The sequence below is a fragment of the Antedon bifida genome, chromosome 9 (assembly GCF_963402885.1).
Source record: "Antedon bifida chromosome 9, ecAntBifi1.1, whole genome shotgun sequence".
Lineage (NCBI taxonomy): Eukaryota > Metazoa > Echinodermata > Crinoidea > Comatulida > Antedonidae > Antedon > Antedon bifida.
Genome location: NC_136234.1, coordinates 13802417 through 13816792, shown reverse-complemented (window position 1 = coordinate 13816792; position 14376 = coordinate 13802417). Strand labels below are relative to the sequence as shown.

The 14376-nt window shown below is 39.2% G+C and overlaps 2 protein-coding genes across 2 annotated transcripts in view; both read right to left on the bottom strand.

Annotated features, from left to right (window-relative positions):
- Positions 1-1391: 1391 nt before the first annotated feature.
- On the bottom strand, positions 1392-4340 carry LOC144852290 (uncharacterized). The gene is made up of 2 exons (XM_078710065.1): positions 4195-4340; positions 1392-4081 (listed from the first exon to the last, which is right to left on the bottom strand). The coding sequence occupies exons 1-2, from the start codon at positions 4338-4340 to the stop codon at positions 1798-1800; spliced, it is 2430 nt and encodes an 809-aa protein (XP_078566191.1). The 3' UTR covers positions 1392-1797.
- Positions 4341-12590: 8250 nt separating this feature from the next.
- Positions 12591-14376, bottom strand: part of LOC144852783 (cytochrome P450 2U1-like) — a 2535-nt gene continuing 749 nt past the window's right edge. The window contains exons 2-4 of the mRNA XM_078710760.1: positions 13773-14376; positions 13238-13435; positions 12591-12977 (exon numbers count right to left, since the gene is read on the bottom strand). The exon at positions 13773-14376 is cut by the window's right edge and continues 158 nt beyond it. Coding sequence (XP_078566886.1) covers positions 12760-12977; positions 13238-13435; positions 13773-14376 — 1020 coding nt within the window. The 3' untranslated portion in view covers positions 12591-12759. The remainder of the gene's footprint in view (positions 12978-13237; positions 13436-13772) is intronic.

Below are 14376 nucleotides of genomic sequence, written 5' to 3'. Positions count from 1 at the left end.
ACATACTTGAAACTGTGAAAAGAAAAAAGTGGACATGGGCAGGTCACATGTCTAGAAAAGAGGATTAAAGCAGCAGTGTAACCTTAACAATGTGGACACCGATGGAGGGAAAGTGAAGCTGAGGCAGACAAAGAAAGCGTTGGAGAGATGAACTCCAACAGTATTAGAGCAGTACCAACTGGTACAGCAAGATAAAAGACAGACGATATTGGAGACTGCATGCTGAGGCCGTCATCCAGCAGTGGATTGATAACGGCTGATGATGATGAACTGAACACTATTTGTACTGGGAATATTATAAACTTAGCACCGTTATGCAATACTTAATCTGCCCTGATTCATTAACAATTATTAGTGATTTAAAGCTCATAGTCATGATTGTCATTAAAGCTTGGACGTATACATGCAATGCAATTAATCGCAAACGAAGGATCATTTGCATTTGCGTTGTGCGTACATCCTTGCATTGCATCAGAGTGGGAACCAATCTTTAAATATCATTGTTTACCATCTTTATCTGTTGCTACTTTATTTGCAGGTTCATTAAATTTCTTCGATTATTTCTATCGTATGTTCTTCTTTTCATGTTGCAATACCTCTCTTTTATTTCCTTCATGTCATCTGGCAGCAAAACAATCTTTGGGATCCAATAAAGTGTCAGGGGCGGATTCCCAGCCAGCCCGGGCTCCCTCCAAATTTCACAAATTGTAATGCAAAAGATAGGACATCAAATTAATGTTCAGCACTTCATTTCACTATTTTTATGCTCTGAGCCCCCTCCCCTTACTCTACTTCAAAATCCTGGATCCGCCACTGAGCGTCCCCTTAATAGAGGTATCCAATAAATAGATGGTTGGCCATTGTGCGTTATTTCTCCTCGTTCATTTCAATGGAAAGTTTTCCCTGAATAGGGGTGTCCCAAAGGAAGGCTTCTACTGTACTCTTTCTTCAGATTCTTTCAAAACACTATCTCTTTCTCTATTTCTTCTTTTTACCATTTAACAATTAGTCAAATATCAAATTTACACTTTTCAGTACTTTTGATATTCATCCGCTCAACTCATTTTTGTCCATTCTTATCTATAGCCTTATAATTCAGTATAGTTATAAATATTCGTGAAAGCCCCAGTGGTCTATGGTAGGATGTCTGCATATCAAGTATAAGATTCTGGGTTTGAATCTCGGTTAAGGCAGGATTTTTTTTTCATTCTCACAGATATCTTATCTTACCTTAGTGATATAATAAAGCTTTAGAGTATATTTTTTACTCGTAAAGACTGCCTCCTCTCAAAGAATTTTCTATATAGTATTCTTGAATGTAAAAAGTGTTTTGCATAAAACAACATGTGTGGAGGTGGTTTGTTCCAGAGCTTAATCACTCTTGTATCAAAAAATTACACAAACCAGTAGTGGTGTTAGTAGTCTATGAGTGCTAGCTTACCTGTATAAACCGACAATAGCCCGTGCTCTCCAGAGGGAGGGCTTAGATACGAAAGTGAAAAGTTCTTAGAACACCCCTGTATTATAATGGACCAGTCCGCAACCACGCCCTCATGTGGGAACGTACCAACGTACCACCGTCATCATTTTCCGCGTACTTGACTGCGGGGACGGCGGGAGGGAGTTTATACAGGTAAGCTAGCACTCATAGACTACTAACACCACTACTGGTTTGTGTAGTCTATATCGTGCCTAGCTTACCTGTATAAACCGACAATAGCCAGATTAGCACCGGACTAGAACTAGTCGGCGGTGGGAGTAAGTTAACAAAGAGCAGAGCAAGTGAAGTGTACATACCTATAGCCTAGGCTTTAGCACTGCTGCTGCTACTGGCGCCATGGTTGCAGAAATGTCCCTTAAATAATGCGCAGTAAACGTAGACTGTGTCCGCCACCATGCCGCTGTCATAATGTCTGATACAGAAACACCAGCGTACAACGCCCAGGATGTAGCAACACCCCGCACCTCATGCATATGTGCCGGCGGCGAAGTGCTGGACGACTCATAAGCGGCCCGAATCGCTGCCACGACCCAGTTAGCAATCGTGGATTTTGCGGCCGGCCGATACGGGGGCACCGATGTGACGAATAAGTGAGATATACCCTCTCGCAACGTCTCTGTACGGTGGATGTAGAATTTGAGTGCTCTTACCGGGCACCAGAATTTGTCCTCTACTACCCCCGAGAATGCGGACATTGATGGAACGAACACAGCCGGCGGCGAAAAATTTAACGTCTGGGACTTGGCCAGAAAGTCCTTCCTGAATATTAACCGGACTCCGCCCCGCTCAAATCGTATATGGCCTGGCTCTAGCGTGAGCGCATGCAGCTCGCCTCGGCGTTTACATGAGGACAACGCCACCAGAAACGCTGTCTTAAGCGACAGATTGTATAACGAAGCCTTGCTCATTGGCTCGAACGGCGGACGCGTGAGTGCGGATAGAACGACGTTAACGTCCCAACGTGGAACTAAGACCTTAGACGGAGGTCGCTCTCTGAACATACCGCGTAACAAATGCGTGATTACTGCGGAAGTCGAAACCGTCGAGCCATCCTGAAATGGCGGAGTAATGGCCGCAATCGCGGACCGGTAGCCTGACACCGTGCGTACTTGCAAGCCTGATTCGTACAGGTAGTGCAAAAAAGCGCAGATCTGACCCAAGGATATCGCCTTAGGGTCTACGTTTTCTTGTCTGCACCAGCGAAAGAAGTGTCGTAGACGGCTGTTGTAGACGGTGAGAGTCGACTGTCTTCTAGATTTGGCCGCCAGGGCGGCTGGGCCGTCCGGAATGCCCGAGTTTCTGAGCTGATCCCTGACAATGGCCAAACAGTCAGGTTCAGGGATTGTAGGTTGATCGTCGAGAACCTCGCACGATTTTGCGTCAGTAGATCCGCGCGGACCGGAAGACGCAGCGGGTGATCGTAAAGAAGACTGGCCAGAAGCGGATACCACGCTTGACGAGGCCAGAACGGTGCGATCAACAGAACTCGGCACCGGAAGCGCTGAATGTGAGTCAGAACTATTGGTATGATCGATATTGGCGGGAACGCGTATGCCCATAAACCGTCCCACGACATGGACAGGGCATCCACCGCCCACGCACGTGCATCCCGGTATCGACTGCAGAACGTCGGGAGCTGCGTGTTCTCTGACGTCGCAAACAGATCTATGTGCGGCCGCCCGAAGTGGTCGAATATTTGGTTGGCTATGCTCGGCAACAGACGCCATTCGGTCGGGCGTAAGGCGAGTCGGGACAGCGTGTCCGCGACTACATTCTGGCTGCCCGGAATATGCGATGCAGTCAGCGTTATGCTGTGCGCGATGCACCAGTGTATGAGCGTCCATGTGTGATAGCAGAGAGTCGGAGACTTCGTGCCTCCTTGTCGGTTGATGTACGCGACCACGGTTGTGTTGTCCGAGCAGACATGGACGTGTGAATTTGTTATGTTTGGAAGTAGCGCTTTCAACGTTCGGTCTACTGCCCAAAGTTCTAATAGATTGATGTGGGCTAACGCCTCCTCGGCATTCCAAACGCCGGAGACGTGACTGTGGTTGGAGCAACCGCCCCAACCCGCTTCGGACGCGTCCGTTTCTATTCGGATGTCCGGAATCGATCTCTGAATTGATTTGCCCACTAACAATCGGTCGTCCGTTAGCCACCATTGGAAGTGCGTTATAATGAACGCCGACATCGGGACCACTTTGTCTAACGAGTCTGAACCTGGCCGGTAGAAGGCTAACAGATGAAGTTGCAGCGGCCGCATCCGTAGCCGACAAAACGGAACTAGATCTACAAAGCTGGCTAGGAAACCTAGCGTTCTCAGCCAGTCGTATGCTGTCGGAGCGGAAGCAGTAATCAGGCCTTGTATAGCAGCAAGGGCTTTGATTACCCGTTTCTGTGAGGGGCACACTCTGCCCGACACGAGATCTATCTGCGCTCCGAGATAAATGGGATGTTGAGTCGGCACCAGGCACGACTTCTCCCGGTTCACTAAGAACCCTACACGTTCCGTTACGAGAAGGACGAAATTGAGACTGCTCACCAGCCGGTCCTTGGACTGAGCCACGATTAACCAGTCGTCTAGATACATGAATATGCGAATGCCGTGCTTGTGAAAGAACGCACCGAGCGCTCGGACGATGCGTGTGAACACGCGCGGAGCCGTTGATAGGCCGAACGGCATCACGACGAACTGGTAGAGACAATTGTTGATTCGAAACCGTAACCAACGCTGGTCTTCTTTTGCGATTGGTACGTGAAAGTACGCATCTTTTAAATCTATCGATGCGGCCCAGTCTCCTCGTCTTAGCCCTAACAGGATCGATGAGACTGTCTCCATCCGAAACCTGCGGGGCCGAATAAATCGTTTGTTCAGACGTTTTAGATTTAGAATTGGTCGCCAGTCTCCCGAGGACTTTTCGGTTAAGAATACGGTTGATTCGTGGCCCGAGCCCGCATGATGTTCTTCGACCCTTACTACGGCTCCTTTTTGGAGCAACGCGGCAATCCCGTCCATAAGCGCTCGTTGCTTTATTGGATCTTTGGGGATTGTGGTCGGACGAGGACCTCCACACACTGGAGGGCTCGTAAATTCTATGCGGTAGCCGTAGCTTATTGTGGAGAGAATCCAGCTGTCTACCATCAGCTTCTCCCACTCTCGGACGAACCGTAGGAGGCGACCTCCCACTGGTCCGGCCCCCGACGGCACGGACCTCGCCTGCACGTCACCGGTACCTGCGGTCACCACGACGCGAACCGCGGTCCCGACGTGCTCCCCTACCCGGCTTACCGCCACGCGCGGGGCGGGAATTACGGGGACGCGACGGCCCAGGAGTCTGCCCAACCTCAGACTGATTATGGACCGACGGCGGCGGATGTGAGATAGCGCGCGATGGCACCACCGGCAGTGGGGCTGGAGGCTTTGGACGCGAGTGCGAACGACTCGCTTGGCGTTTCGGGAAACGCGATCTCGTCTCGCGACGTGCCTCTCGCTCGCGAGCCCACTTGTCTTCTTTCTCGGCGAAATTCCCGAAGAAGAGATCCACAGCACCGAACGACTCGCTAGTTGTGAAGCGGCGGTAGTGCGCGGGCGCGATGTCCGTGGCCTGGAGGCAATTGACTCTCCGCGCGGCGGCTGAGGTCAATGCAATCGTCGCCTGTTGGTCCGCGACCAGGCCCGTAATCTGTTGAAGCAAGCAGATCACGTCCGCGTCAAGGTGCCGTGGATGGTCCGGATCCGCGAGGAACGACAGAAGGTAACCCGACATCGAGACTGTTCTTAACGTCTCGCGTGCGCCACGGTCGACCGCGATTAGCGCCTCCTCTGTCTTTGCGGCCGAAGGAGACAGAAATCTGCCGTTGGCGTCGAGACCTTGATCCTCGCGCGCACGTTCTTTCGCTGCCAAACACTCAGACTTAGGCATATCGGCGGACACAGTACGCAACCTAGCAAGAAAAAGGAACAATACAACCTGACGACGGCTTTGTTGTTGTTTCACGCAACAGTGCGTCCACGCCTCAGCTGAGGCAGTCCAGGTGGCAATGCAAATTGCTTTTCCTTTGTCTTCCGGTAGCGTGGCCGTTCAGCGGCCTAAAATCCAATAAAGTGGGTGTTGTTTTCTCCTTTTAAATCTTCCTTATATCTAAGGAAGACCCCGATTTGAAACGGATCAACGATATATGAACAATATATCAACCGCTGGTACTGCAACAGGCCGTGGGAATACACTCAATATCCTGGCCAAGTCAACTAGTAATCAGCGAAGTAGAACTCTTTGTAAGTATGCACAGTGTACAATCCTAACACTTGGTATCATACGACGTAACGCTCTCACGTTACGAAAGAAAATGATGACGGTGGTACGTTGGTACGTTCCCACATGAGGGCGTGGTTGCGGACTGGTCCATTATAATACAGGGGTGTTCTAAGAACTTTTCACTTTCGTATCTAAGCCCTCCCTCTGGAGAGCACGGGCTATTGTCGGTTTATACAGGTAAGCTAGGCACGATATAGACATATAATTTGCTCATCAGCATCTTCGCTGTTTACAAATTAATTAATCAATTTCCAGTATATCACTTGATCGTTTAGAGTTTCTCTGTGCCTTAAAATATTAACTTCATAATATATACTGATATTCTTTTAACATAGCATTACTGTTTCATAGTAAAACATACAAATTAAAGCATGTTTTTAGCTGCATTGAAAGCAGACAAACTGATCTTAATACATTAGTATAATCAATTCATTCTGTAAAAGCAGCTTCATATTAACTGTTCATCACTATAAAACATTAGCAAACTGAAGGTTTGTTTAGCCTCTACTTAATAATCTACTTAATATGTAATCCAATCTAATCATCTAAGGCTTTTTTAATTGCTGTAAAACTACAAAATTACATTAAACAAAATATCAAAAATAATTTAATATATTATCATTATTGAACATGACAACAGTGATAAAAAAGTAGTGATATTATTATTAATATATCTTATAATCTTTAGGCATGTATTAATCATATGAATCATATGTCTGCAATTTCATAATTTAAATTTGTCTTTTTGTTTAAAACATGTAGGCCTATAGATTGAAAAATAAAAAAACCAGTTTGTCTCAAAGAGAAAATGATATATTTTACTCTGTAAGTATATAAAAGAACCTTGGGTAAATAGCCATTTTTCCATCCACATCCAACATAAAAAACTTGCTATACAGGATGGATGAATTACATAATCATTCTTATAAACTAAGTGTCATTTGAGGCATAAGGAGTAGAAGCAGTCGTGAGCTACAGTACTGACACTAAAGTCTGGCTGACACAAAGTCAAGATTGAACCTTAACACTTTAGTAAGGATTGAGTCCTGACACTATGTCAGCACTGAACCCTGACACTAAGTTAGAACTGAACACTGACACTAAAATCAGGATTGAACACTGACACAAATTCTGGAAGGATTGAACTCTGTAGGAATGGAAGACAAGGATATTAACTACCAAGCTATAGCTCCACTATTTTTATTTTTAAAATCTAGAAAAAAAATAATACTAGGATCTGATTTAAAATATGTAAATAACAGATGAATAACAGACGAATAACATTAATATTTTTATTTATATTTTACCATACATTTAAAGATACATGAATAAATTATGTAGATTTCCTTTAAAAGAAAAACTTGTTTATCTTCTTTAAAATATTACTGCTTTGAGTATGACCTAAAACTGTAGCATTTTATATTAGATTCTGTCCCTCATGGTAAAAGTAGTTCACAGAAATTATATAGCTGCCAGGATATTGCAAGGTTTTCTATTTTAAACTGCAGTTCTTTTTATTAAAAGTGAATGAATCACACAGAAACTCTGCCATCAAAAAATATCACTTAACCTTTTTCCATTTCAATGTTCATTTCACAATGTAGAATTTGTTGTTATTCTATATTTTAATTATTGAATATTTCTAGGCAGAATATCGACAGCCTCGAGGCGACATCATCCCCTTCATTACTAATTAGTTAAAGGTGTATTGTCCCCGAAAATTAATAATAAAATCAGAATTTTGGTAGGTCATGCTGTAGTTTTAATAAAGTTATTCACTTCCAAAGGAAAAAACCCATAAATAATGATTTATAAATGAATATAAACAGCTAAATTTAACCTAAAACCATATTGTCTGTCAGAAAAGACTATTATTTGCCTTAAATTTTCATAGAAAAAAATAGATTCAACTGTAACTATATGCGACATTAAAATAGCTTAATTTTAAAAAAAATTCAAAATTTACACTTCATAAATAATAAAAAAACATCAAAACTATCGTTAAAGATATAATTGTACCCATGAAAAAATAATGTTGATATTTTTTTGGTTATTGCTACATGGTAAAGTATAGTTTCCGGTATACCATGTTTATAGTTTATACTAAAGAAAGTAAAAAAAGGTTGGCGTTTCAGTTGTTATATGCTACAACAGTCTTCCAACATATGTAACATTAGCCTAACATCTCTCAGTGCTAAAAAATATCCTCATGTTATTTCTACTCATCACTAAAGGTTAGAGTAAAAAATAATACATTTGTTGCCATGTCAACAAAGTGAAAAGACAACAATAAGATGTGTCTTATTTTTTAAGTGTCTATTCAAAATCTGTTCAAATTTACCAGTAATTCTCATCATAGGCAATTACAGACTACAGTTTTAAATAATTCACTTACATTGTATGGGAGTCGGATTGTAGCTTGGTCATTGAAGTAACATCAAGTCTGACTGCTTTTATTCTAATTAAATTGGATGTTTTTTGAAAAAGCATTCATAAAATATTGTTTAGTAAGCTCGGTTGATAAAACAGACTTAGCCAATATAGTGAACAATATCTCTATGACTTAACTATAACACAATGTTATTTTGGATTTTGTCCACACAGATGAAGATAATATCAATACTTATACGGTGCTCTACTACAAGAGAAGGGATGTAGACCATTCTCTCTTTCAAAGAGAACTGTTAATTGTGGGTTGGGAATGTCAACGGGAAGATAAATGAAAAAAAAACCTATTTAGAGTTGTTCATCAATAGGAACGTATATTATTCTATACTGCAGTTACTGCAGCTGAGTATCTACATTTTTTTTATGCAATAACCACATTTATAGCGCCCTTTTCATGATAATAAACACATTTAAAGGTTCTTTGCTTAATGAATGAGTTCTTTTATACATGGACATAAATTTGTGTCTGTCTACACTATCAAACTAGTTTGACAAAAAAAGTGTGATGTGCCCAAATATGATAGTGATATATCATCATGTCCATATATGGGCACATTACATTTTTTTGTCACATAAAGTTTGATAGTGTAGACAGAGCTGTACACTTTTCAACTACAGGCTTCTCCCCTTAGTGTCACGTCATGTCAGAGCAGCCAACTACTGTCCACCACAGTGGCTGGGTGTTAACTAGCACACCGGGGTAACCCCATACTTGTCTCAAAGGATGTACTAGGTTCTTTAAAGTGCACACTGAACATATCATTTTAGTTTATGAGTCAATCAATGCAATAAATGGTGTGTAGATTGCCCATAAAAGATTCTAACTAATTACATAAACAGGTGTAAGAGAGATTAAACAAAATGGGATTACTGCTGTAAGTGTAACTTCAGTAGAATCATTTTGACATGGTCACCTAAAGCTCTGTCTACACTATCAAACCTTTTGTGACAAAAAAATGTGATGTGCCCATATATGGACACGATGATATCATATCACTACCATATTTGGGCACATCACACTTTTTTGTCAAACTAGTTTCATAGTGTAGACAGAGCTTAACAAATTTAACAAAATCAGAGACATTCTCTATGGTATAATTTCAAACATTATGAAATGTAAACAATATAATCCAAAATTATCTATAGTAAATACAGCGATAGGATAAAGAATGTCATAAACTTTATAAGGGTTGTTGGGTCTTCTTCACCATCTTATCTTATCTTATCTGTTACCTTTTTACAATATTGTCATAAACGGTAGGACATGTGTAACAGCGCTCATAAAAATATTATTTTTGTAGATTTCAGTACGGAGCTAGTTATAGTGTTTATTTTTTGGTAATGGTGTTGTACCGCAATATATCATTATATTACAAACATTTGCTGTATATAAATAGCTTTGTATGTTTGTAATGTAAGTTTGTCTGCATGAGAATGTCCACAATTTATCTTCCTGAATTTTTAAAATCAGTTATAATCAAAGAGTTATAATAATAACACCTTGGTAATGCCAACAGACCATGTCTATTGATTTTCAGGAAAATCGATATAATGGTAACGTCAGAGAAGCTTATTCTGTGTCTTCAATATGGGCTGAAAACAGCAGTATTCCCTCAGTTTATAAGTGCTGATTTTGTAAAAATTTATTAACAGAGCAATTATCTTTCATATGCATCTCAATGCCTAAAAGACTGTAGTACATTGACAATGATTTAAAGAATTTTGTTTAGATCCAACAACATTACCATTAACCTAAATAGTTCACAAATTTATTAATTATTCCTATTTGAGTGAGTGATGCGCCATGTAAATGATGCATCAACACAATGGAGTTGTGGGTTTAAAAAATGAGACAATCGCTACGCAAGCAAAACATTTATTGTTTACATAAAAGACATTAACATTCTCGAAAATATCTTTGAAGATACAGAGTAATGCACTGTAATGCATTCATAAGTAATACAATAGAATCCATAAAGGGACACTTTTATTTCACAATATAAATAGTAGTATCCAAAAAATGGATTCAACAGTATTTGAAGAGTAAAGCAGAAACAGAATTAGAAACAAGAAATGTAATTAGCTTACCATAAAAACTATCCAGTTTTAGAAGATAAAATTGAGTTCCAAGTAACAATTCCCACTCTATATACTGTAGATAGAGCAAAATAAAATATTGGCATCAGTAGTAGAAGTCACTGCAAAGTATACAATTTCCCATACAAATTTATCGTTGAAATAATGTTCAAGTCAAGAGACAGTAATAGTGTGCGTTTTGTACATGGTATAATACGCAAGAGTCTTGAGAGCTGTTTTATGTAAGAAATCTAAATTATTAGATAGCTGTACATTGCTGACAAGTGTAGCCAGATCTCTTCACTACACATGCTTTACAAGTGTTGTTATTAGATCGCTATTCAAATCATTGACCAATATGAAGCCACTCCTGAGACATTAACAAAAGTAGTTACCAATCCTGTAATCTAATTGGTTCAATATTGGCTTGCCTGCCTGTGCTTATGAATATTCATTGTAATTTCATTACATCTGTGATTGGTTGAATAGTACAATTGCCTGCTTTGTGCTCATGAATATTCATAGGTATATCATTACACTATGATTGGTGGGATTACATTCTCATTACCAGCTTATGCTAGATATTCATAACAATGCTTTCTGATTGGTCAAATATTTCTTAGGCTGGTTAATTATAAAAATGCATGTTGTCTGAACTGATATGGTTGAATATTCCCATTGGTCGATACTGAAGTCAATGAATATTTAATTAGATAACAAACAACTCGGAATTCAGATTGGTATAAATTATTCCATTCACCATAACAATTTATTTGTATTACAGTAATAATCCAGAAGAAGATGATTATAAACTGAATATTCATAAATCAGATACAGTATAAACAATTTTGATTGGTAGAGAACAATAAGCCTTTAGGCCTATTCTTATTGGCTTACCTGCACAGGTCCCTTGTGATACCACTCACTGCACAGATAATCATTACTATGTTCACAGTCAATACATGTCTTGGATTTCTTTACAACTAAAGGCTTATGACATGTGCGTAAGTCTAACACATGTGGTTTGAATCGGATAGTCATATTCTTACTGGGACTGTGACACAACTTTGTGGTTCCACCTGCAACTCCTGTGAATCAACCCATTGATTGACAACTCCACTGTGTAGTTTCCACTAGATAGAGGGCAGCAAACAAATAAACCCTGTATATAATTTTAATAGAGAATAAAATTTACTTACTTACAATTGTATTATACTGTATATCACATTGTATTATAACTAAACTATTATTTAATTGTTTTATTTTAATTTTATTATTTAATATTTTGTTTAATGTTTCTATTGATTAGTAATCTTTAATCTTGCCGAAAATGTTTTTAAACGTACAAATGCATGTACCAATCAGGGACAAGGAATTTTATGCTAATTAGGTAAACCGTCGAACACATCGCGCAAGAAAACAAAAAACAAAGTTCGACACTTTTCTACTTTAAATACACATTTTCTGTTGTCCGATTTTGGTAGACTTTTTACAAGACGTTTATAGTATTTTTATCTATCAAATAAGTGTATAAAATCATTTATTGCAATTTTGTCCACCAAAAATCGTAGATTGACTGGACTATAAATTAATATTAACAATTATGATAAATGTATGGATTTGCGTGTATGGATACATGATGTACAGTCCATTACATGCGGACTTTCACAGTACAGTTCTTTATATTTATATTTGTTTTTGCCTATGTTTTTACACTTCTATAATTTCTCTTAAACATTTGAAATTAAAAAATTATTATGATTAATGTCAATAAATAAGTAAATGATTATAATTATGTATTAATTATGTACAATAATTTTATTATGCATCATATACATGATATTATTGAATGAAATTGAATAAAAGTGGTGCATGCCACAAAAAAAAAATAAACGAAATACAAGTTTATTAGCTGATTTCTGTCCCCTTGTCAAATTATTTTTGTAAATTTTCTGCTAGTGACGTTTCCTTCGCTTTTTATGTTGGTTCTAATTGTAATTATCGATTGCAGTGTTTATTCCAGTTTTTAGTTTGTCTTCTGCTGCTGGTTCCAATCCAAAATTCTATTAAATCTATCTTTATAACGTCTTTCCAGCGTAACGTCTACCCGTTTTGGAAAACGGTTTTTAGGCATCGGACAAATGTCCAATACAGGTACATCGTTTTACAAATACATGTGATTACACTTTTTAATTAAAACTTAGTACAGGCAAAAAAAAGTCCACATCAAAACAATACATTTTATTAGACAAAAATAGAACACTATTTACTGGCTACATGGTGTCCGTTAAAAGAGATTTAGTTATGTTTCAAAGTAAATTCTTCATATTTATTTGCTTCAAATTATGAAAAGAATGTATAGTGTTTAAACCTCTAAGCATTTCAATTCAGAAACCGCTGTATTTTATTCGAATCGGTTTATTCTGTCTGCATTGGTTGTCTGTATTCAAAGTCGAGTGATCTTTCCAGGGCACACACCTTGTATGGGTAGGGTCCAAGAGTTGCTCCAAAAAAACCTTCAAGGTCCGGCGTAGGATCTTCATCCGGGTACTTCAGTTTGAATCTGTGTAACAGGTGTGCGAAATAGATAAACAGTTCCATCACGGCTAATTGTTCTCCAACACAATTCCGTCGCCCTGAAAACAATAATTTAAAATTAAAAAGCAATTTTCTTAAATGTGATAGACAATTACATTTCCTAGCATGTTATAACACTATTCTGGTTTAACCTTGATTACTGATATTTGTAACCATTGTATCAGGGAAGAGTGAAATTACAAATGTCACTCTTCCTTGATTGTATCTTGAAATGTTTAATTTCTAATTACATGACCGAATTCCAACATTTCATATCCTTTGCGTGTAAGTAATGTATGAGAGAGTTTGTTTAATTTACCTATCGAAAACGGAATAAGTTTCTCATTTTTTGAGTAGCATCCATTTTCATTCAAAAACCTCCCTGGTTTAAACTTTTCTGGCTCAGGCCAAGTCTCGGGATCAAACATCACCGACCAGATGTTTAACGTGACAATGGTTCCTTTTGGTATGTCGTAACCACGAAGTGTTGTATCCTCAGTGGCCGCATGCGGAACACCTTGACAAAAGTATTTTTATCTTAACTTATCAGTAAGCTAGTTTTGAATATATATTTTTAAGATACACTATTAATTAATTATTCTAATACTTTTTAAAAACATAATAAACAGAAACATTTTTTGGCCTTCAACAATTCAAATTTAATGTTGACATACTCAATCGCTCGAATTACACACTGGCATGTTAGGCTTTTGAGATAGTAGTCTGCTGTTAGGTTTACGCCACCATCTGTATAAATAAGCACAATTATGCATAATCCCATTCCACATTAAAATGATGATGCCTTGAAACGCGCAGCGCATGTCTTAAAGTTAGAAAAAAATATTCAGACTCACTTAAAGGAGCAATGCATCCGATACGTTGTACTTCTGCTAATGTAGCCATTGTATATGGCAGTTGAGATCTGTCAGAAAGTAGCGGCATTCTTTTGCGACCGATAACAAGATCCATTTCATCTTGAACTTTGACCTGGATGTCAGGATAAAGAGCCAAGTATAGTACTGCCCATTTCAACGTGTTAGCGGATGTTTCTGTTCCTGCATTGAACATATCACTGATATCAAATTTAAGATGAGCCTCGTCGAGAGTTCCAACAAATCCGTCAACTTCCCGTTTTTGTACTTCGTCTAGATACGCATCAATAAATTGTCGCGGTTTAGACTCTACGTAACTCAATTTTACCTCATTGATTTTCTTATCTAGAAAAATATAGTGATCGTCAACTAACTTTTTCAGCTTCTTGTAAGGGCTGAACGGAATATGTCGTAGGAATGGAAAGCAGTTGATTGGTCCAGATACTTGAAAAAGGTGGCCCATGTCGCCTAAGATTGTCATCATTTTGACGAACCATGGGTCGTCAAAGTTGAAACGGTTTCCAAACATTATGGCACAAATGACGTTTGCCGTTGCGTTACCAAGGTACGGTGTAGGGTTGAATGG

Excerpts from the sequence above, each read along its gene's own strand:
- LOC144852290 (XM_078710065.1), bottom strand. The coding sequence starts at position 4,340 with ATGGAGACAGTCTCATCGATCCTGTTAGGGCTAAGACGAGGAGACTGG. Across the intron at positions 4,082-4,194 it reads ATCAACAATTGTCTCTACCA|ACGACTGGTTAATCGTGGCT; the intron begins GTTCGTCGTGAT and ends TCATGTATCTAG.